Below are 26,388 nucleotides of genomic sequence, written 5' to 3'. Positions count from 1 at the left end.
GATTCTAAGATGCATTATTATTTTTTTGTTGATTTTTTTCCCCTCCGCATTGCGGTTTGTATTATATAATTTTTAAATGCTGTTATTGGCACCTCTGCTCTCACTTGTCTGTATATAGTTTTGCTCCTATGTAGACAAGTGCTGTTGTCATCACATACTCTTAAAAAGTGTCGGATGGTCACTAATGAGTATCTGTTTTTTGTACAGTTTAAAGTGTCATTTGTAAATGTATTTACACATGAAGTAGGAAGCTACCCTGTTGGATCCGATTGATGATAAAAGGGATTGCAATGAGTAGTATATGAAAATAAATATTCATCAAACATATATATATATATATATATATATATATATATATATATATATATATATATATATATATATATATATATATATATATAAAGACAGAGAGAGAGAGAGAGAGAGAGAGAGAGAGAGAGAGAGAGAGAGAGAGAGAGAGATGTGTATAATTTATGTGTGTTTATTATATTAATATATAACTGCAAAATATATAACTGTGAGTATATATATCATCCAGTTTGAATTCAGTTTAAATTGCTTTGGTTCTGAATAAATATGTGTAATCTGACAGAAAGGTCACGAGCATTGTGAACATATGATTAAAATGAGATCTGAGCTGCCTCCTATTCATTCTGACAGCAGCTGTCTGATCTGTGGTCTGAACCAAGATGGCCGCCCTGTAGGCACGTCAGCCTAGCGGCCGTCAGCGTCCAATGGGGCGTCTACGTATATGATCTATGGGGAAAAAAACACCTACCATCGTTTAAATTATTGATGCTAGAGCGCCCTCTGCTGGAAGATTAATGGAATATTGGTTCGATGTGATACTACGAAGTGAATGTATTGAGGTACTCTACTTGCAGTAGGTGCAGTCATATAACAAGACAAGTTATTATGGTTTTGTTCTTATTTTTATCTCAAACAAATACTTGAATATGTGTAGGCACTGGAAAAGCATAAATCTCAACGAAAAGTAAGATTTCTATATGAGGAAAAATTAGAAGTGATGCAAATAACTTTAAAAAGACTCCGGGTGTGATTTGATTTCATAGTCCAACTGATAAGATTTTTACATGAACTATGTAGATATTTTGCAGCATTTGCTCCCTCTGGATCAAACAAGCATTTAATTCATGATAAGTAGGATAAAACTGTAAACATGCATTAATCCTATTAAAAACTATAAAACAAACAAATAAATAAATAAATAAATAAATAAATAAAAACCCACTCATATTTGATCGCGGTCTTTTTTTCTCTAGACTTTACGTTCATCTCAACACCTTGCGCTGTGGAGCTAACCATGGTTCTGAATGGAGTTCCGCAAACAATAAACAGGAGGGGCAGCACCTCGGAGAGCGCCAAGTCACCAAATTGCCTCAAAGACTTCATTTAAAATGCAAATACAAGAAGAAAAACGATACCATTAACCTAATAGAATGATATATAAATCGCTTCCGTTTGCAGCAACTGTTGAACTTTTCAACATGAAAGCACAGTGTTAAATTATTCACATGTACATCTCAAGTAATTGGAGCATGATTGAAAAGTCAATTAATTTAAGCAATTCAGTTAAAATTCAGAGAAAGAAAAACTTTAGGAGACCAGAAATGCTAGAGTTTATGCGTCAACAGCCACAACAGACATGTCTAGTATTATGGTTGGTAACTGTCTTATTTCTAGCTTTAAGCCCAGAGCTGGATAGTAACTAGTTGCAGCTGTTCAGTTACATTTACTTGAGTAGCTGTTTGAAGAAAAATATTTTGGAGAGGACATGGCGCATGGTATCACTAGCCCTGATTAAGCAGTGAACATGTCTCATCTAAACCTCATAGTGAATGCGTTTTTAATGCAAACTCTGCTTCATAAACACACCAGCAGAGCTACAGGTTTATCACCAGCATCCCACACTGGATTAACAAAGAAATGCACAAACAGCTCTTACCAGTTGTGGAGGGTATGTATAGCACAGCACTACCCTAAAGTACTTACATAAACTTCTCAGTAGGCTAACATTTCTGTGTTAGATATCTATTTTTGTTGGTGTTATGAAATATTTAAATTTTTGTAATGAAATAATGTATTTTGCGTTGCATTAACTGAAGTACGTGATCATCAAAACAAATAGAAAAAAGTTGTCCTGGTCCTGAATCGGCAAAGCAGCCCCAGATCTCCAAGCTGATAGAGGTTGTTTCAAATCTTTTGATGTTTTGAAAAATGTACCAAGGTCTTAAATTATTATAATAGAAACTTATTCCAGAAATATGTTAGCAATGGCCTTCTATTGATGTTTTTTTTATCTACATTGCTTTTAAAGAATTTAAAAATGTTTATAAATGTTTTCTAAATGGTTCTAAGTGGTTGACCAATCTTCTGCACACTTTTTTAAAAACTGTTTTTACATTCTTATCACTGCTGCAGTTTATATTGCAATGCTATTTCATTTCAATTGCAATCTCATTACATTGTCGTAAGCTGTATGCAACTAAATTTTGTTTGCATACAGCAAAGTATTTATGACAATAAAGTTTGTCTAAGTTTAAGTCTAAATCAAATAGCACACAAACCATGAGCAAACAATCTGAATAAACTTTTTTAGGGTTTTCCATCCATGCGTTTATTGATCACACATAGTAAATTAATGTGTCTTCGTCTCCTCTCCAGGTGTTCATCTGTACTTCTCGGACAGAGCCAGAGCCAGGGAAGCCAGGAACTTGTCCATAGCCACATGAACCTCAGGGGTGAAGTCATCGGGGAATGTGATGGCCAAGACAACAAGGATGTTGTGGGCAAGAATCTATGAAAAACAGTTGATTAGACAATACTTACACTTGACATGAGCAACACTGATATTTTTTTTTTTTTTTTAAACAAGGAGCAATGCATAGCCCAGACTAAGCAGAGACATTCCTAAAAGGTCTGAATGTTCACCTTGAAGTTGGCTGGGTCCACTCTCAGTTTAAAGGCATGCAGCTCGCTGAGGCTGAGGAGACCTGCTGTCAGATCGTCAATTTTAGCCACAGCTTCTGCAACTCCACCCATCACTGTAGCTCCGTGCTTCTTCACCGGGGCAGAGCCGGGGCTCAGGTCCTTCCAGTGGGCAAAGTAGGTCTTGGTCTGTGGGTACCCCACCAGCATCCTGAGTGGGAACAAAACAGAGAGTGGGTGGGTAAAATTATAACATTAGGTGGTTGAAATTCAAATGTTTCATGTCACACTTACCTGCCAAGTGCATCTTCCCCAATGGCCGCTGCATTGGGAGAGATCTTTTGCCAGAAGGCCTTGACGGTGCTCTTGTCCTTTGCAGTAAGAGTAGTCATTGTGGCTGTTTTAGTAATTAACCAACAAAGTTGAGAGTTATATCCCAGAGAGAGAACGCAGGCACACCAAGCACCTCCCCTAAGACAGTCCATGAGAGGCGGTCTGAGTCACTATAATCAATAGATTCTGTAAGATAAAATGTTTCCAGGTCTCCAAAGCCTCTTTGAATTACTGTTCAAAAAATGATTTTAACCTACTCAGTCTTATATGACAAATTGTTTTAAAATAAAAAAAAAACGATAAATCAGACATTTAAGCAACAGTTTCATAATTAGCTCAATTATACACAAAGGAATTTGTATTTGATCTAAAAAGAGGATTTGTATTACATTAAAGAAGCTTAGATCTAAAAATAAAATGTTTATGTGAACATACAGACCAAAGCAAAACAAAATAACACCTGATAAGGACAGTCAAACCAATTTTCATCCATAAGAAAAGATTTAAGCTAGGAAGTTGAAAACTGATCAAATTTTATATTGGAATCCAGAACGTTAGGTGGATGATTTCATCCTCTACTTTTGCACAATTTAAGTCTTGTCCAGAGAAGTCTGTAGTAACTTTATGTTAGCAGGATTTAAAACAAGTTACAATACAAAAATGACCTATTTACATGTTGTAGCCATAAACTTCAATGCATTTTGTAAGAAACTCATGTGATAGATTAACATAAAAAGGCTAATGGTTGTTAAGTGGGAGTATACTGATACAGAAGTGTTGAATATTTCATTTAAATAAACCTGAAAAGTGTGGCATTCATAGCATTCTCTCCTCTTTAATCTGAAACGCTTAAATACAATCTAGTGCAACCACCTATCTCTAGGTCTGAGGTCACAAAATTTGTGAATAGAGTAACAGCAATACAGTCCCAGAATTTGGCCAATTACATAAACTCCCAGTCAAATACACTGTGGTTTTGGTTTTAAGAAGATTTAATTGGAAAGAGTTTGAACTATATGACTACTTTTGCAAGCATTGTACAAGGGAACAGAGAGACAAGCTAAACATCTTTTATGTTCAGTTCTGATAAAAGCTCTGTCCCAGCAGCTCGCCACGCCCCCTTATCATTCTTTCGAAACACTTATCACATCATCTGCTTGTCTGTCCCACCTACTCTATCAGTGGCAGCCTTCTGGGGTAGGAGGAATGGATTTGCTTTAAAAGTTGCCCCTTGAGTCGAAGCCATGAGCACAGCAGCTGCTAAAGACACACCAACAGCTTGGAAAAATGGTTCAGTGGAGTGATTTCGAGCGTGCCACCATACAGGACATCTTCTCCAAAATTGACTCTGGTGTTGTGGGGCCTGCAGCTCTTTCCAGGTAAAACAACTATCTCATTTTATTTGAAACTTAATTCAACCATTCAGTGTGTATGCCCAACCCTTCTTGTTTTATTGCTGCACTTTAACCCTTGAATTGTCGCCTCAGGTGTCTGATTGTCTACCCCTGGACTCAGAGGTACTTTGGCAGCTTTGGAAACCTCTACAATGCTGACGCCATAACATCAAACCCCAAGGTTGCAGCTCACGGGAAGGTTGTCCTTGCCGGCCTGGAAAAAGCTGTGAAGAACATGGACGACATCAAGACCACATACAAGGACCTGAGTGTGCTCCACTCTGAGAAACTCCATGTGGATCCTGACAACTTCAATGTAATGAAGAGTAACCCATTACTGATTATTGTTTAGTGAATGTCCATTGTTGTTGTGGTTGTTTTTTTGATGATTGGTTGTTGCTTTGCAGCTCCTGTCAGACTGCCTGACCATCGTGGTTGCTTCTCAGATGGGTGAGGCTTTCACCGCTGACGTCCAGGCAGCTTTCCAGAAGTTCTTAGCTGTGGTTGTGGCCTCCCTGAGAAAACAGTACCACTAAAGAGCTTCAGCAGAAGACCCCGACTGATGATTCTTTACAGACTAATTGTTTTGGTCTTAAAAAAATGAAACAATAAAAATAAAAGCGCATTGAAGTATATTTTGTTTGCCCTTTTTAATCTTGAAATTTTGAATGTGATTTATTGCTATGTCTAAATTTGTGCACAAGACAAATCCTTTGCAAAAGCTAAAGGAACAGTGTAACTAAAAGAGTCAGTATAAACCTACAGGAAAATCGCCTAAAGTACATTAATGTGGAGTTCCTGTTTTTAGTAATATTCAAAGAGTCCTTGAAGTGGTTACAACAGGGAGGTTTAAGAAATTTTTTATGGAACAAAAACAATTTCACCCAGTAACCTCACTGGATTATGCTGATTATAAGTTTACACTCTACTGCCTTTTGGCCCAGTTTCTCTTGAAAAGAGACTTTGAGCTCAATAAGCCATTTTAACTGAATACTACTACTACTACTAATAATAATAATAATAATAATAATAATAATAATAATAACAATCATAATAATAATAATATCCATCGGGATGTTTCATAAGGCTGGCTATCCCGACCACACTAATCCATTGTTTATTTTGTTTATTCATTTTTACTAAAATTCTCAGATCTGGTAGAAATCAAACCTCACAGTTCATGTATAAAGCCAGAATTAAACAGCCACCAGACAGCATACAAAAACCTTTAGTTGAGGTAGATGGAGGGTATAATTACAGGGAAAACCTAAATCTCAAAATCATATGTGCTTGAACAAACATGAAAAGAATGTGCTTTTCAATAAGTGGTGTGAAGGTCTGGAACAAACTCAGCGCTAAATTAAAGCAATGTCCAAGCATGAGATTGTTTAGGAAAAGACTCAAAACTGGCTTTGTTAAAAAGATATTAGATGAAAGAAGGGCAGTAAACATGAATGGGTGCTCTTAGCCGATGGATAAGCATGTATACTTTTGCAATGGTTGTGGTTGTGTGGGCTATGGGCACATATTAATGTGTGTATGTATGTTTATAATGTACAGTATAATAATTTATTTGCTTACTTAATGGATTTTGAGTAGTATGGAGTCATAAGTAAAGTAGGAATCAAGAAGATTGTTGGTGTTCATGACTATAAGTAGGAGGTGTGAATGAATGTGTTTCACTTCTTTATACCCATTTTCAGACATAATCACTAAATGATACATTTAATTGTAATTGTATATGATATTATTAATATAATTGTAAATATTATTATTTATACGTAAAGGCTTTTAAGTTTCCTTTTTGCTCAATATGTGACGGTGGTCATTGGGGCCAGCCTTTTAGTTTCTTCTATCAACAGGTCAATGAGTACTTTTTTTCCTGATTGCATTTGCAAACTGTAACCTGGCTTTTTTTATTACTTAATCTGGTTTTGGAGTGAAGACTTCTTTCTTGCTAAGAAGCATCTTACTTTTGACTCTTTCAGTAAAATTAATTTTCTTGGCTTTTACAAAGCTTTCAACCATGGGAGCATCTAAGCAACTGAAAGGTTAATTTATATTGTTAACTCATTTACAAAGTGAAATATTTCTTATATAGATCTATGAAATGTAGTGTTAGTGTCAAAAAAACTCAACAAACCCTTAGCTTACTTCTTCAATTCAGTTCAAAACATAAACTTGTAAAATATTTAGAATATTTGCACACATAGTCATTACTACTATATCTCTATTGATTATGTCTGTAAACCATGGTTAAGCATCTCTTAAAAAAATAACATTTTATTAATTTCTTGAGAAAATAAATGTCTTAAGAAATTCTTTAGCCATGGTGTTTTCTTGCTCACTTTTTTTGTTTTTGTGTCTTTTTTCTCCTTGGCCGAGGTAAGACCCTTTTTGCATCATCCCTGGTGCAAATGTGGCTTAACACTAGGACTGCAACAGCTGCAGCCCATGTCATGGAGATCCTGGTAGTATGGATCTCTAAATCCAGCATAAAACTCATGAAAAACGTAATGCTTTGTTTTTAATTTCTTTAAGCCATTATCATCAAAAAGAACAGAAATGATTGCTTAAACTATATCACTCTTTTTTTTAATCACGCTTCTATAAGTCTAATAATTGTTTGCAGTTAAATGTATTTTAGTTTATAGTCCAAATGTTTTCTGATTCCCCTCTGTGGGTTTTTCTGTGCTACTTAATAACAACCTACATCTAAAAATATATTTCAAACAGGTGTAGCTCTAAAGTCTTTTAGCTCATACATTAGACTCTGATCATAAACTAACTAAAATAAATGCCAAGATTTTACCAAGAGGACTATTTATTGAACTTAATAACTAATCAGATCAAACTTTGAGTTTAGTGGAATGCTATAAACCCAAACAGCTCACATTGACTGTTGTAAAATGGACACACAAAAGATTTTAAATGCGCCTTTACTGCTTTCATCCAAATATCCGGTCGTGCAAACTGACACAACCAAAGGAGAAATAAGGAATTACGGAGTCTGAAACTGAATATAGAAAGCATATTCATCTCATCCTATGTGGCTGTGGGCATTTAAATACATGGCAGACACAGCAAAAAGAACCAGAGATAAAACATTTTGGTGTGTTTTAACATTTATGCATTTATTTTTTACATCAAGAGTGAACTCATGCATCTTCATCTCCTTTCCAGGATTTTATCTGTACTTCTCGGACAGAGCCAGAGCCACAGCAGCCAGGAACTTGTCCATTGCCACATGGACCTCAGGGGTGAAGTCGTTGGGGAATGTGGTGGCCAAGACAACAAGGATGTTGTGGGCAAGAATCTGCAAAAGAGAAACAAAAAAAAAAAAAACAACAGGAGTATGAGTAAAGCTCTACCTATCTGAGCAACCTCCCCCCCTCCCCCCATCAGATGTGATAGAGGTAAAGAATGGGAATTAATTGAAGAGTTTAATCATCACCTTGAAATTAGCAGGATCCACCCTCAGAGTGAAGGCATGCAGCTCGCTGAGGTTCAGGAGACCTGCTGTCAGATCGTCGATTTTACCCACAGCATCAGCAACTCCACCCATCACTGTAGCTCCGTGCTTCTTCACCGGGGCAGAGCCGGGGCTCAGGTCCTTCCAGTGGGCGAAGTAGGTCTTGGTCTGTGGGTACACCACCAGCATCCTGAGTGGGAACAAAGCAAGAGGGTTGGTACATTTAAAATAGTGAGAGGCTAAAATTTGAAGGTTTGGTTCACATTTACCTGCCAAGAGCATCTGCTCCGATGGCTGCTGCCTTGGGGGAGATCTTCGCCCAGAAGGTCTTGACGGTGTCCTTGTCCTTGGGGGTAAGAGTGGTCATTGTGGCAGTTTTAGTTAAGCACTGTGTTTAGTCTAGGCTAGTCTAGGGTTTTATGCAAGTGAAAGAGGGTAGGCACACCCAGCACCTCCCCTGAGATAGGGGACAGGAGGCGGTCCAAACAGATAAATTCATCCAGGGTGAGATAAACAAAAAAAAAAAAAAAGAAAAACAGTTTTCAACTGCACCAACTAATTTCCCTGTTACAATGAAAATTAGTGGCAGAACATAATATGTACAATTATACTTACTTGGACTGAGATACTTTTATCAAATAACATCAAATAACATTTTATTGCAATTTTTGAAATCACCCAAAAGACAAATAGAATAAAACGGATTATTGCATTTTTATTAATTATACTTCACTGATTCAAATAATGAATAAAAATGAAAACTTTTAATTGCTCATTATTTCTTTAATTTCAGTGTTTTCAGTTTTTAAAATAAAAAAAGTGTAGAGTTGTTGTGATGGTGCCTGCAATCCAGTTATTTAATCACATTTATAGATAGACGTTCCACTCTTAAAAAAAAAATAAAAAATGCAGCACCACACCCAGACAAATTGGAAAATCCAGGCTCTCCAATCAAGTAATATTAGATTTGTCTGGAAATCTTCCAATATGCCAAATTTAGTTATTTTCTGACCCCTCCTGCCAAAACGTACGTAGAAGCCTTATCTAATAAACTGCACTGCAGCTGCAGGGCTGGATACACACATGGTGAGAAGATAAGTCTTATTTCTAGTTCAGCTGATAGAGTTGTGCCTTGAGCGGCACGGTGGGCGCCTATTCCTCTATCTGAGAAACACCGTGGAAACTTGTACCTCATATGAGAAAATATTAAACAGAACTAACATTAATCCCAGTTTTGTTATTTTGATATAATTTACCGCATTTTGAGGAACATCAATTTCACATCAAAGCCGCACTTTTCCCTGAAGTGGATGTATCTCACACACTTAAACCGCGTCCTTTTAGTTTCCAGCCAGCCACAAAAATAGGGTTATGACATTATTCTCCTAAAACGACATAATTCTGTTCTGTAAATGATGTTAATTGTATTGAAGGTGTTAAATATCAGCATAATTTCATTAAAATATTCTGCCTGAACATTTTTGACAAGTCATGTTTTTCTATATGGAAATAAAATAGTGGTCTTCATCAAACTTTGGAACACTTACTCTTATTTTGATACTGTATTTTTCATTTTGAGTTAAATGGATCATTGTTTCTGTTGTGTTGTCTCTGCCTACTACCTATCTCCTGTCTGCATTCCTCTAGTTGAATTTCAACAGCATACAGTTGCAGTCACAGTCACATCCACTCATCACCTGCATGAATGGCTCAAGTAACTTTGGGCTTTAAATTATACACTTTATGAAACATTTTCTTTCATTAGTTTGCCACCATCTGAGCCAAGCTGTCATCCTCAAATGAAAGGAAATTGGAAATTGTACGGCTCAAGACACCAGCGTCACGGTTCACAATGAAGTTTTAAATTAACAGTGAGTGTTGATCAAGCTTGAACCTTCAAGCTCAAATAAAATTGGAAGCTCCTCAGATTAACTGTCCAGGTTAACTGTCTAGCTCCACGTGGCGGTGATAGCACCATGCTGTGGGGTTGACATTAGCAGTGGGTAAAAGAGACTTCAACTCCACCTCAAATGATCAACTACATCAGTGGTCCCCAATCCTGGTCCTCGAGGGCCGGAGTCCCTGCAGGTTTTACATGTGTCCCTGATCCAACACACCTGACTTACTTCCTCAGTGTGCTGTCAAGTTCTCCAGAGTCCTCCTAATGACTGTTTATTTGACTCAGGTGTGTTGAAGCAGAGTAACAAATAAAAGTTGCAGGACACCGGCCCTCGAGGACCAGGATTGGGGACCACTGAACTACATAGTAGAAACTTGTGGGTTGTCCCACATCACAAAGATCCCAAACACATGTCAGAACTGGTTTTGGGAGGGTTCAAGTGGACTGATATTGAGCTCAAATGGTTAATCTATTGAAAAGTTCTTATGTTTAAAAAAAAACATGTCCAAGCTAAGTAAGCAAAACTCTTTGATGAATATTTTTCGTGATTAGTTTGGCAAAATCTTTAGCTATGCCGGAAGTTTGTTGTCATGGCGACAAAAAAAAGCACAAAGACATTTCTCTGAATGTCAGTGGGTGTCTATTTACATTGTTGAACATGTGTGGATTCAAATCAATTCAATTTTATTTATATAGCGCCAATTCATGAAACATGTCACCTCAAGGCACTTTACAAAGTCAAATTCAATCATATTATACAGATTGGGTCAGATTATACAGATTGGTCAAATCTTTCCTATATAAGGGATCCAGTTGACTGCTTCAAAGTCCCCGCAAGCAGCATTCACTCCTGGAGAAGTGTAGAGCTACAGTGGACAGTCGTCTGCATTGTCCATGGCTTTGCAGCAATCCCTCATACTGAGCAAGCATGAAGCAACAGTGGAAAGAAAAACTCCCCTTTAACGGGAAGGAAAAACCTCCAGCAGAACCGGGCTCAGTATGAATCTGCCTCGACGGACTGGGGGTTAGAGAAGACAGAGCAGAGACACAACAAGAGATATAAAAAAAGCACAGAAGCACATATTGATCCAGTAATCTGTTCTACATTAGATGGTAATAGCGGGTGATCTGTCTTCCCTGGATGATGTCACAGCAAACAGAACACCAGACCAGGTGTACCTACTATGAAGATAAAAGAGAGAGAACAGAAAGTTAAATGACAACAGTCTTTTCAATGCAGTGCAATGCAAAACTGGAGAACAGTACACTGGAGAACAGTAGAACTCAGTAGAGTGAGAAAAATAGACCCTGATGTCCTCCAGCAGCCTAAGCCTATAGCAGCAAAACTATAGATGTAGCTCAGGGTAACATGAGCCACTCTAACTATAAGCTTTGTCAAAAAGGAAAGTTTTAAGATCTTAAAAGTAGACAGGGTGTCTGCCTCACGGACCAAAACTGGGAGTTGGTTCCACAGGAGAGGAGCCTGATAGCTAAAGGATCTGATTCCAAGTGTTTTATGTTTTGTTATTGTCAGCAAGTCAAATCATTTCACGTAATGAATTTATAGAAACATTGACAGAACTTGTGTGTTGAACTTTTATTCTTTGTTTATTATAGCTCAACTTATTACTACTATTAATTACAAAACTTTATTTTAAAAAGTACAAGATAAATACAACTTTATAGTGATAAATTGTTTATCCTTTACACAGACAATGTAATTTATTTTGAAAATAATCATTTTTAAGACATGTTTTGATCATTTTAGATTTGTGACGCACTGATTCAGGGTTAGAGCAATAACAGAAACAAGGCTGGACTATTGTAATTCTTTACTATCAGGAAGTCCACAAAATGCAGTTCAAAGCCTTCAGCTGATCCAAAATGCTGCAGCAAGAGTTCTGATGAAAATCAACAAGAGGGATCATATTTCTCCAATTTTAGCTTCCCTTCATTGGCTTCCTGTTAAATCAAGAATAGAATTTAAAATTCTTCTTCTAACGTATAAAGCCCTTAATAATCAAATTCCATCATATATCAGAGCTCTGATTACCCCGTATGTTCCTAACAGAGCACTTCGCTCTCAGACCGCAGGTCTGCTGGTGGTTCCTAGAGTCTCTAAAAGTAGAATGGGAGGCAGATCCTTTAGCTATCAGGCTCCTCTCCTGTGGAACCAACTCCCAGTTTTGGTCCGTGAGGCAGACACCCTGTCTACTTTTAAGACTAGGCTTAAAACTTTTCTTTTTGACAAAAATTATAACTAGTGACTCATGTTACTCTCAGCTACCTTTATAGTTTTACTGCTATAGGCTTAGGTTACTGGAGTATATCAGGATCTAATTTTCTCACTATATTGAGTTCTACTGTTCTTCAATTATGCATTATGTGTTGTCATTTCTGCTTTAACTTTCTGTTCTCTCTCTTTTCTCTTCATAGTAGGTACACCTGGTCTGGCGTTCTGTTAACTGTGACATCATCCAGAGAAGACGGCTCACCCGCTACTACCATCTAATGTAGAACAGATTACTAGATCAATGTGTGCTTCTGTGCTTTTTTGTTTCTCTTGTTGTGTCTCTGTTCTGTCTTCTGTAACCCCAGTCGGTCGAGGCAGATGACCGTTCATACTGAGCCCGGTTCTGCCGGAGGTTTTTTTTCCCGTTAATGGGTGGTTTTTCTTCCCACTGTCGCTTCATGCTTGCTCAGTATGAGGGATTGCAGCAAAGCCATGTACAATGCAGATGACTCTTCCTGTGGCTCTACGGTTCCCCAGGAGTGAATGCTGCTTGTCGGGACTTTGATGCAATCAACTGGTTTCCTTATATAGGACATTTTTGACCAATCTGTATAATCTGACCCAATCTGTATAATATGATTGAACTTGACTTTGTAAAGTGCCTTGAGATGACATGTTTCATGATTTGGCGCTATATAAATAAAATTGAATTGAATTGAATTGAAACAATAAATGTATCAATCTAGACTTTTTAGAGCGGACTAGGACAATTTGTTTTTTAAATACAATGGGCAAGAGGCTTAATTTTACAATTGTAAAATTCATGTTACCTCAGAACAAGTTTAGTGGTTATGCGATTGTTAAGCCTTTAATAAAGCAAAATAGCTTTTTTTGTATTTTTTTATCTATTTGGTTTTATCAAAGCTAGTTACCGAGGGTTAAAGCTTTGAAAACAAGAAGAGAAATTAAGGATTAAGGAATTAAGCCTGGAGAGTGATTGTTCTTTTAACAAGACAACGTGAATATAAATAGCCGCTGACTCATATGTTGTTCACTTGAAGTTTTTTTTTGTTTCAAACGTAAAGTATTATGATGTAGACTCACTTGCAATAGATCCAGCAGTGCATTATCTCTTCAGCTCCTCCCAATGACAAGCAGCTGTCTGAAACTAACAGCTGCTGCTGGAGCAGTGTTTTTTTCTGAGATTACGACAAGTGAAATTTTACCACAGATGAGTGCACCGTTGTTTGAGAAAAGATGTCAAATGGAACAGGCATCCTGCGCCTAAAGAGTATGTCCTTTTGGTGGAAACCTACTTAAAATAGGGATACGAATTTCCATTTTATTAGCGTGATTATTCTAAATGAGACTAAACATAGAAAGATTAAATTAAGCATCATGTTTTGATTTAGCTTTTTGTTGCAGTGTCTGATGAAAATGTATAAAACTAGATCTAAATAACAGTCCCTACACAATTTAAATTATAAAATATCATATCTTACCTGACCTCAAATTTTTTAAGATTTTCTTTCTGCAATTTTTGTAGCATTCTGGACATTTGAGTACAGCACATCTACCTCTAACTGTTTAACTGTAAATAAAATTCTAGATTTGTCAATATTGTGTAGGATCCCTGAAATAAACTTTAACATTATTTTTAATACTATATAAAATTTCTCTGATCATTTCATTCAATATAATTTTTTTCTGGCCCTAACTTGTGTCACAATTACCGGTAAACTATGATAACCTGCTGTATATACAATTGTTAACCAGTTAAAGGAATAATACAAAGATAATTTTAAGTTATATTTTCCCTTATAGCACCACTGACTAAATCTATCTAACTAAAAGACATAAAGATATATAAATAACAAATTATTCACACATTTCCAAGATTGGAAGTCCGGATGATATTAAAGGAAGGTAAGACTTGATTAGTAATAAGTGTGAATGCTGTTTTTCTTGAAGGATGGAATGTTAAAACAAATGGAAAAGTTCAGCCTCAGGCTGCACAGCAACTCCCTCCAGTGGAAGCTCTTAAACATGCAGATGCAAGAGCAAGCATAAATAGAAACAATCAACTTTTCTTAATTTCTTTTCTTGCTGCAGCAATAACTTATATTTCATAGAGGTTTAATTAGCAAGATCAGCACTAACACAAACACTATGAACTGGAAGTGAAATATTTCTTACTTTTTAACATTTGAGACCTCTATTTATATTCAATGTGTTAAAAAAAAACATGTTTCGAGGCCATTACAGCCAAAAGCATTTTCGGGTATGTCCACTCCAGCTCCGACATTTTGAAAATGACACGTTTTCCAAATTTGTCTTGTCAAAATAACTTAAGGTGCGTCAGATTGGATGGAGAGGATCTGTGAACATTGATTTTCAAGTCCACAGTCACCACACGCATGCTCAATATGAGGGATTTTTGCTAGATCAAATTCTCCAATGCAATGGTCCACTCTTTACACATGCTAATTCAGAAGGAGGGATTGCTGCAAAGCCAGTGACTCGATGCAATTGCTTAGGCTTTCTCAGTTAACTAATTGGCATAAAGAGCTAAACTTGACTGCATTGTATTGTAACAAGGATCAAACTGAAGTGCGTAAGTGGATTTAAATTTGTTTATAGGACTGGGGTGAACTGACTATATATATATTCACATAGAATTGGATCTGCTTTTTTTTTTTTTTAAAGTGCCTTGTGTTGCAATTTTCTGTGATTTGTCACTATATAAATACACAGAATTTCTCAGTTTTTCAATTGGATTGAGGTCCAGGCTTTGACTGGACCATTACAACTCATGAATATGCTTTGATTTAAACCATTTCACTGTTCAGGACTGCTCTGGATTCAGCTCCATCCATGTTCCAAATAATCACTAATGTTTTCAACAAAACAGTTTAGGCCTTAACAGAACAGGTGTATTTATAATGAGATTAAATCACCTATGAGAGGACTCCATTCACTAATTAGGTGACCTCAAAAGCAGATGGTTCCGTTGGATTTCATTTAGGGGCACCAGACCAAAAGCGGCTGTATACACCTTCAGACCACATTTATCAGGCTTTTATTTGTAAAACTTTTAAAAGCTTGTTTCATTTTCCCTAATTTCAACAACTATGCACAACTTTGTGCTGGTCAGTTACTCAAATAACCAGGAGAATATGCCACTAATGAGACAAAACGCTCACAATGAACAGAAGAGAAACAGGAGTTGCACATTTATTAAGTAACTGTTTTTCAAAAACACACATATTACAGAAGACTAGACAGTCTATAATTTACAGAAGAAAAAACAGAGCTGTGCTATTACAAACAACTGGAGTGAGGTTAAAAATTCTATGTGTATAAAAAAGATAGATACTTAAATTAAAATCTCCAAAGTTTATCAAAAATTCTTCACTAAAAAGTGGATATGAAAAAAAGAGGTGAAAAAAATCCTTAGAAAGTAACAGACATTTTGACATCAACAGCCAATGCACTTTTGTTGAGTTAGACTTCAGGCATAACCATTCTGAGTTTGCGTTGACATATATTATTTCAGTAATTTTATCTTACACACTTTCAAGACTCAGAACATCCACTTCCTGTTTCCCTGACAAGACCACAAGCTTCTTTAGCACTTTCAGTCACCGTTCAACCCAGTTAGTCTTACAAAACACACGTTGCATAAACAGATACAATCTCATCTCTTCTTACCACTGCTGAGGATATCTTCCTGACTATAAATTTAAGAAGTCTGTGTATTACACAGTCTTAAAGTTGAGGGTATAGACAAATCTTTTGGTATAATTTGCCAATGCATAAAATTTGTATTCGCCTAAGTCTCCCACTGCCTGGGAAATAAAATCATAATCATTAGAGGTCCTGAAAAAAGTGATAATTAAAAAAAACGTAATATAAAAATACTCTGGTGTAAATAAATCCCGTGTCTAAATATCGACATAAAATGGAGGTGGTGTCTTTTGTGTTTTTATTTAGTAGCACCAATTAGCTAGTTGATGCAAGGACACTTATTTATGAGAGGGCTGGCTTTTGTTTTTACAAATGGCAGTAATGGGCACACATAATGCAGAACAGCTTGTTTTACATGTGTGAATTGCCCCCCAATAGCATCAAAAATGAGATGGGCTGTGATTGAAATGAGAAATGAGCCACAATAACCCGGACAATGAAATTTGGTTTACAGTTTTGACTTGTAAGTGCCACCACAAACAGTGTAGAGAACTGAAATGTTACAATGCTAGACTGATGAGACTACCTACTGTATACGCCCCCGCCACAACTGAGATTTCAAAACAACAAGCAAAGACGAGAAAAAAACAACAACTTAACATACGACAATGGTTTAAGCTGTCATGTGATTATACGCACAACACAATGTACCTGGAAACATTCAGGGTGAAACAAACACATGAACAAACGTTTTTCTAAATCGCATGGATGGAGAAACATGAGTGGAATCGCCATAAGGCTGCAGGAGTGTGGTTTATTTTGGTTCACCAGATGGAGGAGAGGAACCCAAGAGAGGAGACTTGGGTGACACCTAAAAAAAAAGCAAACAAGATATAACTAAAATCAATCAATTAATCAAGTAGATCACATTCACATTTTCTGAGAGCTAGAGCACATAGAAGGGTTGGTGTCCTTAAAACAGAAATCCAAAGCCATAAAATAGGATGTAAAATTGTGCAACGCCTAATACACATTCTGTGACTTAAAGCCCGAGTGCAACAATTTGTAAACAGTCAGATTTAAGTTCTCAACATACAAAGCAGAACTGACCTGTAATGATGAAGCAAGTAGACATAATACATAAATTGGGGTTCATTGCACTTTTTTACTGTATCTCTAGTTGATATGGTAGGTCAGGATCAAGGTGCCTGGCAGCTACCGAATGAGAAAGACTGTCCCCTAGTTCCTGTGACTTAATCTTTCCTAATCATGTCTCAAAGTTGGAATGTGATTTTATTTAAAAAAATTGTGCTGAGTGTTTGCAGATGAGGGGTTGGGTCACTGGATTTGTGCTGCATAAACTGAGTCCAAATCCTGAATTTGGCACATTCCTCCCCTTGGGTGAATTTATAAGGGCTACCGTTTTAAATAAGTTCCACTTCTGAAAAGTATTTCTTACTGTAGCATGATGAACTTGAAAAAAATATATTTGCTTTACAATTGTTCAGAGACTGATGGGCAGCAACAATTTACTTTCTAAGCTAAGGCTCTATAACAGGGTTCTTATGCACCCTTTACAATCCAAAAAGCCATTTTTGCCATCAGTCAAACTAAATAATAGTCATTTAGAACCACAAAAGTTATATTACCTTTTGAAAAAAAAGACAGCTCATATGTTTTAGACATATCAGATATAGGAAGTTTGTTGTCATTTTTAAAGAGCTGCCATTCTATTTCTAGTTTAAGGATTTAAAATAAAGAAAAACAAAACAAAAATCTTGTAAAAAGAGGATGGACACATTTTCTAGTATGATATGTTAATATTTGTGGAAATTATGTAAAGAAAAGCACATAGTTGCCAACCTGATGACAAGAAAAACAGATACATATTACTAGGTATTTTTTTGTATTATTCTGTTGTGAAAATTGATTGCAAATATTCCTTGAAAAAAAAAAAAAAACACATTAATTCAGCATTTTTACCGACGTTTTTAGGAGCCATTGTGGAAGCTCCAAAGAGCCACTTGTGGCTGCTGAGCCTCAGGTTGGACAACCCTGCTCTATAAGTTCCTTGCTGATATCTTTCCTTGTTGACACTGTGTTTACACGCCTTTATCTGCTAAACCAAACACTGTCTAAAATCATCCTTTAATTAGGAAAGAAAAAGCATTCCTACTGAAATTTCCTAAATAGTGTTAAAATTTTTTTTAATTTTATATATTAATTAGTCTTTATTTTGTTAATGCATACTTATAACTGTACAGTAAATATCATTAAATTTGTCACACGTGGTCTTTCCCTGCTTATACTTTTTTGCTCGATTTTATTTCATCTACTTTTTCTTCTGCAACAAAAGGATTTTCCCGCCAAACATTTTCAGTTTGACATTGAAGATATTTTGGAACACATTAGAAAAACACTGCAGTTACTCACTGAAGTAGTTAATGTGGTTTGGGGGGGGGTGGGGGAAGTCTTTAAGCAACCTAATTCAGTACTCACAGGTGACGGAGGCTTTGCAAAGTTAAGGTGAGCATACAGAAGTACAGCGATGTCGTTTTGACTGGCCTCCAGGGCGATGGACAGAGCGGTGCTGCCGTCCTGCATGACGCAATGAGACGACAGCTGGTTAGATGGTGGCCAAGAGTGGGACTTCAAACAGCTGGTAGGTAGACTAGAAATGCTTACATTATCAGTGAGTGTTGCGTCACAGCCTGGGACGGAGAGCAGCTGGCGAACGATGTCCACGTGTCCGTGTTCACAGGCGCACATGAGGGCAGTGGAGCCATCGTCATCGCGGATGTTGACCTGAGCGCCACAGGACAGCAGCGCCCGAACCATGTCCCCTCGTCCATGACTCACTGCGAGCATCAGCGCCGTCTGACCAGCCTGCAAACACACACGCGGACCCCGAAGACTGAGTCAGCAATTCTTTATCAAACCACTTGGGTTAAGAGGGTTTTATTTTTATTTTTTTTGGGAGCATGGAGATGCAGTACAACGCAGCGAGCAGCAGGGGGCGCACCTGGCTGGCTTTGGCGTTGACATCCCCGGTGCGCAGCAGCTGCAGGACAGTCTGGAGGTCGCTGTCAGAGTGAAAGGCAGCCAGAGCCGTCAACATGATGGCTGTGTAGCCCGCCTTGTTCTGCTTGTCAGCATTGCACAGGCCTGTCAGGTAAAGAGGCAATCAGTGTGGCAGGTGATACGGCAGCATGAGAAAAGATTTGCCATAGTATGACATGTAAAAGACTAATCATTGGGATGCAAGACATCACATTTCTTAGTCATAATTATAATAGTTTAATACCTTAATATAAATATTGACAGTGTGATCGTGATGTTACTCTGGTTTGAACATTTTTATTTAATAATTTCATATATGTCCAGTCTCAAATTTCCATAATTATCTCTTCAGAAGTTTAAAAATAATAATAATAATAATAATAATAATAATAATAATAATAATAATAATAATAATAATAATAATAATAATAATAATAATAATACAAAAATATCCTATGAATTAATGGAAGAGATTTTTATACAGGGCAGGCCTTATATCTGGAACCTGCTAAAAAAGACTGAGACATACAAAGAAATAGGAAGGGTACAAGGCAGGACAGAAGAAGATAGAAAGGGAGAAAGAACAACACAAGTCAGCAAGGAAGGACACAGGAAAGGACAGAAAGAGGGTAGGAAGGAAGTAAAGAAAAGAGACAGGGAAGGAAGTACACATGGCTGGCTGGAAAGATGGACAGAAGGAGACAGGAAGAATATTGCATAGGACAGAAGGAAAAAAGGGAAATTAAGAAAATGAAAGACAAATAAGACAAAAAGGGAGTTAGGAGGGACACAAAATAGGGAAAAGGGAAAGAAAAAAAAGGACTCATGTCTGTGATTACAAAATCTCTCAACTCTCACCAGTGTCCAGCAGAAGTTTCACCACAGGGAAGTTGGAGTGAGAGACGGTGTAGTGGAGCGCTGTGTTGCCGTTGCCGTCCGCCATGTTGATCACAAATTCCAGCAGCTGAGGGGAGATGGAGGCAAAGGTGTCCATGTAGGCCTTGACAACCGCTGTGTTGGCTGCTTTGTGACAGGACACACGCAGCCACTCCTGTAGGACGATGGTGTAGGCTGTCCTCTGTGATCAGACACAATGACGACGCTTAAGGCAAATAAACATTTAACAGGCTGCTGGATGAGTACAAAGACATGACTGTGCCATGAAATCAGAAGTCAAAAGGAAAATGCCTCGTTTGCACTGGTTATGTTTTAGCTGTTTGAAAAATAGTACGGTATATAAAATTGATGCTTATCTATTATTTAGTCATATAGAATGACTTCATAAATGATTCATACTTGAGCGTTTTATCACATTACAACCACAAACTTCAACATGTCATTGACAAAAATCTGAAAAAGTATGGGGTGCTTTTGCTTTAAAGCCCCACTGTTCTCTGATACCCTAAATACAATTAAGTGCAACTATTTGTCTTTAGAAGTCACCTAGTTAGTAAACAGAATCCATTTAACTTCAGTATAAACCCAGCTGAGGTTTTGTTGTAGAAAGTCCATCAAGAAAATGCAAACAACGGGTCAGGTATAAAGTTTTGGAGAACTTTAAAGCAGGGTTGGGTGCAAAACTTATAATGAGCTTCGAACAACTCACAGAGCACTGTTAAAGCTATCCAAGTAGGCAGGAGACCCATCTTTACTTTGGAGGAGATGCAAAAATCGACAGCTCATGTAGGACAATATTGAGAGGACAACTATTATTCATCTATGGCACAAATCAAGACTTTATGGAATAGTCAGGAATTCTGTCTAATGCCTTCAGAATGGCGCTACTTCGTCCCCCGAAGGAAAACTAACAGATATGCAAATTATTTTACTTTTAAATAGTGCTGACAGCGGCAACTAGACATGCACCAGGCATCGCAAACCTCTGTGTTTATTTATTTATTTATTTTATCGTTCTGAAAATTGGTCCCTGCTTAGTCCATGTATTTTAATCTTTGTATTTGCTTTTTTGTCGTGGTACCCAAATGCAATGTGATGTCATCAACAGTGTTTCTGAATGTTGGAATGAATGTTGTCTTCTTGTCCCACTTAAAACGACTGGTAGGCTAAAACTGAATTGCCCTATGGGGATAGATAAAGTTGTTTGATTGTTTGTTTGAATCAAGAGAAAAGCCAATACTTTACAAAAACATTTAGGAGTCCAATTTGTATTTTGCCACAAGCAATATAGTGGGCACAGCAAACATGTAAAAAAGCAGATTAGACCAAATTTCAACTTGCTGACCCTGAGCGCACCATCCCCACAACAACACATGGTGGTGGCAGCATCATGCTGAGGGAATGATTTTCCTCAGCCATGACAGGGAAGCTAGTCAGAGAAGATGGGAAGATGCACAAGACAGATACAAGGCAACCCTGCAGAAAGCCTGTGAGAGGCAGCAAAAAAACATATGACTAGAGCTTCACTTTTCAACAGAAGGATCTAAAAATAACTTGCACCTAAAGCCAAAATACAATGGTTTAAATCCAAGCATATTTGTGTATTAGAATGGCCAGCACCTAATCTAATAGACAATTTTTGTGTTGTCACAGATTGTTGTCACAAAAATCATGTTTTTATTGCTTCATAATAAAAATCAAAAAGTAAAGGTATAAATCTTAAATGTCTAGATGATCAAAGTGGGCAATGACATCTCCAAAGAGAATGGCACCTACAATTGCAAAAGGCTTGTCTACAAAATATTGACATGTTTTACAAATAAGATGTTTATTTGTAAAATATTTTAAAACTTTGCATGATTTTCCATTTACTCCACAAACGTGTTCTACTTTGTCTTATTCTACCACATCAAAGTCCTGTTAAAATACATTAATGTGTGTGGTTACAATATACCAAAAACACTGCAGAATTAAGATAAAATCTCACAAAGCGTGTCATCGTGTTGTCGCAAAGTGAGAAAAACATCATCATTAATTTGCTGGATTTCCAAGAACCAGTTAATGACTGAATGAGTTTGGAGACATACTGCTGATTGTTGGCTGAAAGCATTGGGCTCCCCGAGGGCTTTCTGCAGAGTATACAGCGCCGACATCAGGCTTTCACTCAGCTCCAGCCTGCGCACACAACAGACAACAGTGAACAATCAGACTGGATCCTCACTGACAGATCGCCCTGAAACTGCGTCTCCATTTACCTGACTGGTTTAGAAGAGTCGTGTTTGACACTCTCGGCTGCCGCTTTGGACTCTGGCTGACAGGCGGGGGAGGACGATTCTGACTGAGCGGTGAGCTCAGTAGATGTAGTGACACAAGTTGAAGAACACTTAATGGCGTTTGGTGCGGATTCGGCGTTCGGCGATGTGGAAGTGCTCCCAGGGGAGACGGTGTGCTTATCTGATAGCTGGTCAGCAGTGGAGGCAGGATCCTTGGCTGGAGGTGCTGAGGAGGAATGCGTCGGTGAGGTTTGGGAGGCACGTTGTCGCTCATCAGAGTCCGTCGCTGGTGACGGAGGAGCGTTTTCTGACAGTTTTGTGTCCACTGCTGCAGGCTGGCTGGAGCTATGCTGCAAGTGGATTGTAGCTGGCATTTGTATGGCAGTTTGTTGAGGTACACTGGTGCTTTCTTCTTGGGTCTGGGAAGTCTTATTAACAGGAATGTGCTGGTGCTGGTTGTTGGACTCTGGAAGTTTTTCTCTTGCTTCATGATATTCGCTGGAGTCGCTCCCATCGTCTGAGCTCTCACTGCTGCTATCATCTGAAGAGGTGGACTCATAGCTGGAAGACAACGCAGCTTTTATTCCTTGAGATAGGGTAACTTAGTTAATGAAAAGTAATAGAAAGCTTTGCTTTATTTCTTAGTATCAGTTCTTGTCTTTGCACTTACAGCATCACTTTGGCTCTAATGAGTGCAGTGCTCAGTGGATAAAAATGGCTCATTGCGGCTTTTCCATAATAGCCACTTACCCTCCGTTGACTCCAATGAACTGCAGGTTTTTCTTTGTAGAGGGGGAGCCTGGTTCACCTTCTGCTTTCCGCTTCATAATTGATCTCAGCGAGGACTGAGGAGATGAGGCTAAGAAATAAATAAATAAATAAATAAAAATAAGTAAATGTACAGCGAAATGATGTTTTTAGAACAAGTTGGCACACTTGAATTCACTCAGTCCACATACCTGCTTTGGAACAGCCCTCGTGAGACTCTTCGTTGGTTTGCACCAAACCGATCTGATCGCCAGATGCTACAACGACGGCCGGATTACTGACAGGTACAGAGGTGGACAATCCACTTTTCAGGACGTCACGAACCTGCTTGGAGCTGACCGCAATCGGTAACTCAACGGGAGCTTTTGAGAGATGGGAAGAACTTCAGTGAGTGAAAGATTACAAGAAAGAAAAGAAAATTAACCGTTTAATAAATATATAGTCTGATGTTATCCATCCCATAAGCATTTTGATAAGATTCTGCAACATCTGCTTTAGTTTCACTATCCAATCTTTTTTATTTTTGTGGAAAATGCTTACAAGGTTGTGCACATTCCTGTATTAATGAATGTTTGGTTAAAGAACAGAAACCAGTAACTTAAGCCCCACTTGGACCAAAGCAGTTTCAGCGCTGGTTCTAGAGAAAGTTCTTAAAGTTTTTTTTTTTTTTTTTTTTTTTTAAAGAAGCATCTAAAAGTGGGCTTCATTTCGTGGACAGCCAAATCATTACGTCATGTTAAACTTAACTCTCGTTTCATCTCCCCGTGATGTTTTCTGGGTACAATCTGCACAGAAAAGCTGTGAATGGACTCAGTTACACGTATGACCAGGTTTGTCTGGTTACTGGTGACTGATTAGCCCTTAATTAACAAACGCTTTGTATTTGGACAGTATTTACGACGCAAATTGGCATTTCCAGCTCCGTAGAATGATTTATGAACAGAATTCTGCTGAAGGAATCGTTACAAAAAGAGTCTTTAGCAGACTGATAAATGCCAGATGGCAATATGAAAAGGACTCAACGTTTATAAACAAAGTCGTAAATTGTGTTTATACGTTCAGTTGAGAAATGATGACTGTAATTGCAATGCACCATTGTGCTGCACCATTTACGTGATACTACAGGAAAATGGGGGACAGCGAGGTTACATTTTTTTTTTCCCCATCTTTTTTTGTGGTACAACTCTAACTTTGAATTTTTTCACATGGTAGTCTCTACACCAGGTCTGGTAGACTTGTCACAAGCCTACGTTGAAAAAGATTACAGCCCTAGAACAGTTAAAAGGTAAGATTTTAAGGTAGCATCAGGACCGGAGCTGGTGATTTTAAACCTACAGAGAAGGAACTGATGCTAATAAGGGAGCACTGGCTCCGAAGCAGTACTGGAACCGCTTTGATCGAAAACCCCAGCAGCCTTTTGACCTGCTGCACCCGCTGAACACAAACCTTCGGTTTGTCTTTTGTGGTGACCCTCTGCGACTCCGCCCGCTGACTGGGGTGAGGGAGAGCTGCAGGTCTCTGCTCGGAGCAGCGTGCCCACCTCCACCACGGTAGGTTTCTCCAGTGTGTACACTGGATCCCCACAGTTCTCTGTTCCCTCTGCTGTGGCTGCTGCGTGAAGCTGACCAGAGTGTGCAGGCTGTTCCCTTGTGGTTCCTGCCACCCCGTGCTGGTTGCCATGACTGGATGCTCCACCTTGGGAGCCTTGTGGAGTTGTGCAGCCTGCAGCTCTTGCAGAGTCCTCTTTAGCTTGCCCTCGAGCTGACAAACTTGATCTTTGAGCGTCTCGGCCTCAGGGAGAAGCCCCAGATCCTTCTCCGAACCCAGACCCCACGTCAGCGACTGCCCACAGACGCTTCTGGTCCAACTCCAACGGTGCGCACTTCTCGCTTAGCATCAGGCCGGGCTCCGCCCACAATCACTGTGTTCCTCATTTCACAGCCTGAATCCTGCTTCGAGGCTTCAGTCGGAGACAGTGGCTCTGCAGCCTTGTCGGTGCTTTAGGCTCCCGCGCCCACCTCCTCCTCAGGAAGTCGATGTAAAGCCGCCGCGGGGTCGGCCTCGGCTAAGCCCAGAGTGTGTCCAAGAAAACTTCTGGCTCTTTAGCTGGACACGAGCTGCCGTTTCTCATCCTGCAACACAGAGATTTTAACTTGGAGCACCGGGATGGTCTTCACCTGCTCCTCCAGATCCTTTATCTTCCTGAGGGCTGCAGCCATCTGCTCCCTGACATGTTGCAAATGCGCAGGGGTCGGAGTCACTGGTGTTGATAGGCCCGAGCTCAAAGGAGTGTAGGCCCCGCCTCCACCATGTGCCCGGTTGAAGCTGTGCGCACTGCTGAGCGAGGTGTTGGAGCCTGCCACGCTGTTGTTCATGCAGCCAAGGTTGGAGAACCTCCGCCCTTCTTTCTCCTCCTCCAGCTTCCTGCGTGCATCTAAAAGGGTTTTCTCTCCACCGGGCCGTACTAAAGCTGGGCCTCTGTGATGTGTGGTAGCCTGGGGCACAGTAGGAATAAGAGGAATGCCTGCTCTCCATGCTCGCATTGGAGCAGAGAGACTCTGTGGAGGTCCACCAGGAGCCAGCGTAGCCGTAGCCCCGAGGCAGGGAGCCATAGCGCGGCCGGCGCTGTATAGGCACCTTTTTGATAGTGTTCCCCTTTTCTATGTCGTTAACATATTTGAGGAAGTCCAGGTCCAGACGTAGCCATAGGGGGTCTCCACTGAGTAGGGCGCCTCCTGTTCTCTTTGGTGTGCAGTGTCGGAGGAGCAGGCGAGTTGAGTTTCCCTGCGGGGAAGGAAATCAACGTTAAACAACGAGAAATCTTTGTCTAATCTTGGGCTCAGACTTAAAAAACTGAATAATCTCTGGAGTCCAGAGTATTAGTGTAGGCACTCTGTAAATTCACTAATTAGACACCAAGGGATTGTGGTTAAGTCTAATCTCACTTTAGGAAAGCAAAGTGCATACATGGTCCTAAATAACTGATGAACTAATTTCCAGAATAAAAAAAGATTTTAGACATTTTTATTTTAAGATTTAATAAAGTAACTGTTGTACCAGCAACTTTTGGTCAATTATCTCTATAACCTAATCCAAACCATTAATAAATAATTTTAGGAAACAAATCATAAGTAAGAAACCACAGTGGAACATTCTGGAAACAAGTATGTTTTTTTAAATGTAACACATAATGACCCCAAATAAATTATAACAAATTATTGAAAATTCTATTGTAAATATATTAAATAAACAGGAATAATGACACACGGAATTATTACTGCAGATAAAATATGACTTTAGACTATACTTTTGGCAATGGAGGAAATGTTTCCATTTTTTTCTGAGCATTTATTTTGGACCAATGATGACTTCACTGCGACATTTGTTTTATTTCTTTTTTAATAAAGATTAATACCTTTAAA

General features: G+C 38.6%; 3 protein-coding genes and 1 pseudogene across 3 annotated transcripts; 1 reads left to right on the top strand and 3 right to left on the bottom strand.

The window, feature by feature from the left end:
* Window positions 1–2,609: 2,609 nt before the first annotated feature.
* On the bottom strand, window positions 2,610–3,412 carry LOC105937314 (hemoglobin embryonic subunit alpha). Its single transcript, XM_012878555.3, has 3 exons — window positions 3,244–3,412; window positions 2,953–3,160; window positions 2,610–2,818 (listed from the first exon to the last, which is right to left on the bottom strand). Exons 1-3 carry the CDS (start codon window positions 3,339–3,341, stop codon window positions 2,690–2,692), a joined length of 435 nt encoding a protein of 144 aa, XP_012734009.3. The 5' UTR covers window positions 3,342–3,412; the 3' UTR covers window positions 2,610–2,689.
* Window positions 3,413–4,504: 1,092 nt separating this feature from the next.
* On the top strand, window positions 4,505–5,277 carry LOC118566287 (hemoglobin subunit beta-like). Its single transcript, XM_036147870.1, has 3 exons — window positions 4,505–4,661; window positions 4,770–4,992; window positions 5,084–5,277. The coding sequence occupies exons 1-3, from the start codon at window positions 4,570–4,572 to the stop codon at window positions 5,210–5,212; spliced, it is 444 nt and encodes a 147-aa protein (XP_036003763.1). The 5' UTR covers window positions 4,505–4,569; the 3' UTR covers window positions 5,213–5,277.
* A 2,511-nt stretch (window positions 5,278–7,788) lies between these two features.
* On the bottom strand, window positions 7,789–8,549 carry LOC105937311 (hemoglobin embryonic subunit alpha). Its single transcript, XM_012878552.3, has 3 exons — window positions 8,418–8,549; window positions 8,131–8,338; window positions 7,789–7,992 (listed from the first exon to the last, which is right to left on the bottom strand). Exons 1-3 carry the CDS (start codon window positions 8,513–8,515, stop codon window positions 7,864–7,866), a joined length of 435 nt encoding a protein of 144 aa, XP_012734006.3. The 5' UTR covers window positions 8,516–8,549; the 3' UTR covers window positions 7,789–7,863.
* A 6,950-nt stretch (window positions 8,550–15,499) lies between these two features.
* The window catches only part of LOC118566318, an 11,473-nt pseudogene continuing 584 nt past the window's right edge, over window positions 15,500–26,388 (bottom strand).

Source organism: Fundulus heteroclitus, chromosome 16 (assembly GCF_011125445.2).
Source record: "Fundulus heteroclitus isolate FHET01 chromosome 16, MU-UCD_Fhet_4.1, whole genome shotgun sequence".
Classification (NCBI taxonomy): Eukaryota; Metazoa; Chordata; class Actinopteri; order Cyprinodontiformes; family Fundulidae; genus Fundulus; species Fundulus heteroclitus.
The sequence above is the reverse complement of the archived record's forward strand: the minus strand, read 5'-3'. Positions and strand labels throughout refer to the sequence as shown.

Excerpts from the sequence above, each read along its gene's own strand:
- LOC105937314 (XM_012878555.3), bottom strand. The coding sequence starts at position 3,341 with ATGACTACTCTTACTGCAAAGGACAAGAGCACCGTCAAGGCCTTCTGG. Across the intron at positions 3,161-3,243 it reads GGGGAAGATGCACTTGGCAG|GATGCTGGTGGGGTACCCAC; the intron begins GTAAGTGTGACA and ends GTTCCCACTCAG. Across the intron at positions 2,819-2,952 it reads TGGACCCAGCCAACTTCAAG|ATTCTTGCCCACAACATCCT; the intron begins GTGAACATTCAG and ends TGTTTTTCATAG.
- LOC118566287 (XM_036147870.1), top strand. The coding sequence starts at position 4,570 with ATGGTTCAGTGGAGTGATTTCGAGCGTGCCACCATACAGGACATCTTC. Across the intron at positions 4,662-4,769 it reads GGGCCTGCAGCTCTTTCCAG|GTGTCTGATTGTCTACCCCT; the intron begins GTAAAACAACTA and ends TTGTCGCCTCAG. Across the intron at positions 4,993-5,083 it reads TGGATCCTGACAACTTCAAT|CTCCTGTCAGACTGCCTGAC; the intron begins GTAATGAAGAGT and ends GTTGCTTTGCAG.
- LOC105937311 (XM_012878552.3), bottom strand. The coding sequence starts at position 8,515 with ATGACCACTCTTACCCCCAAGGACAAGGACACCGTCAAGACCTTCTGG. Across the intron at positions 8,339-8,417 it reads GGAGCAGATGCTCTTGGCAG|GATGCTGGTGGTGTACCCAC; the intron begins GTAAATGTGAAC and ends GTTCCCACTCAG. Across the intron at positions 7,993-8,130 it reads TGGATCCTGCTAATTTCAAG|ATTCTTGCCCACAACATCCT; the intron begins GTGATGATTAAA and ends TCTCTTTTGCAG.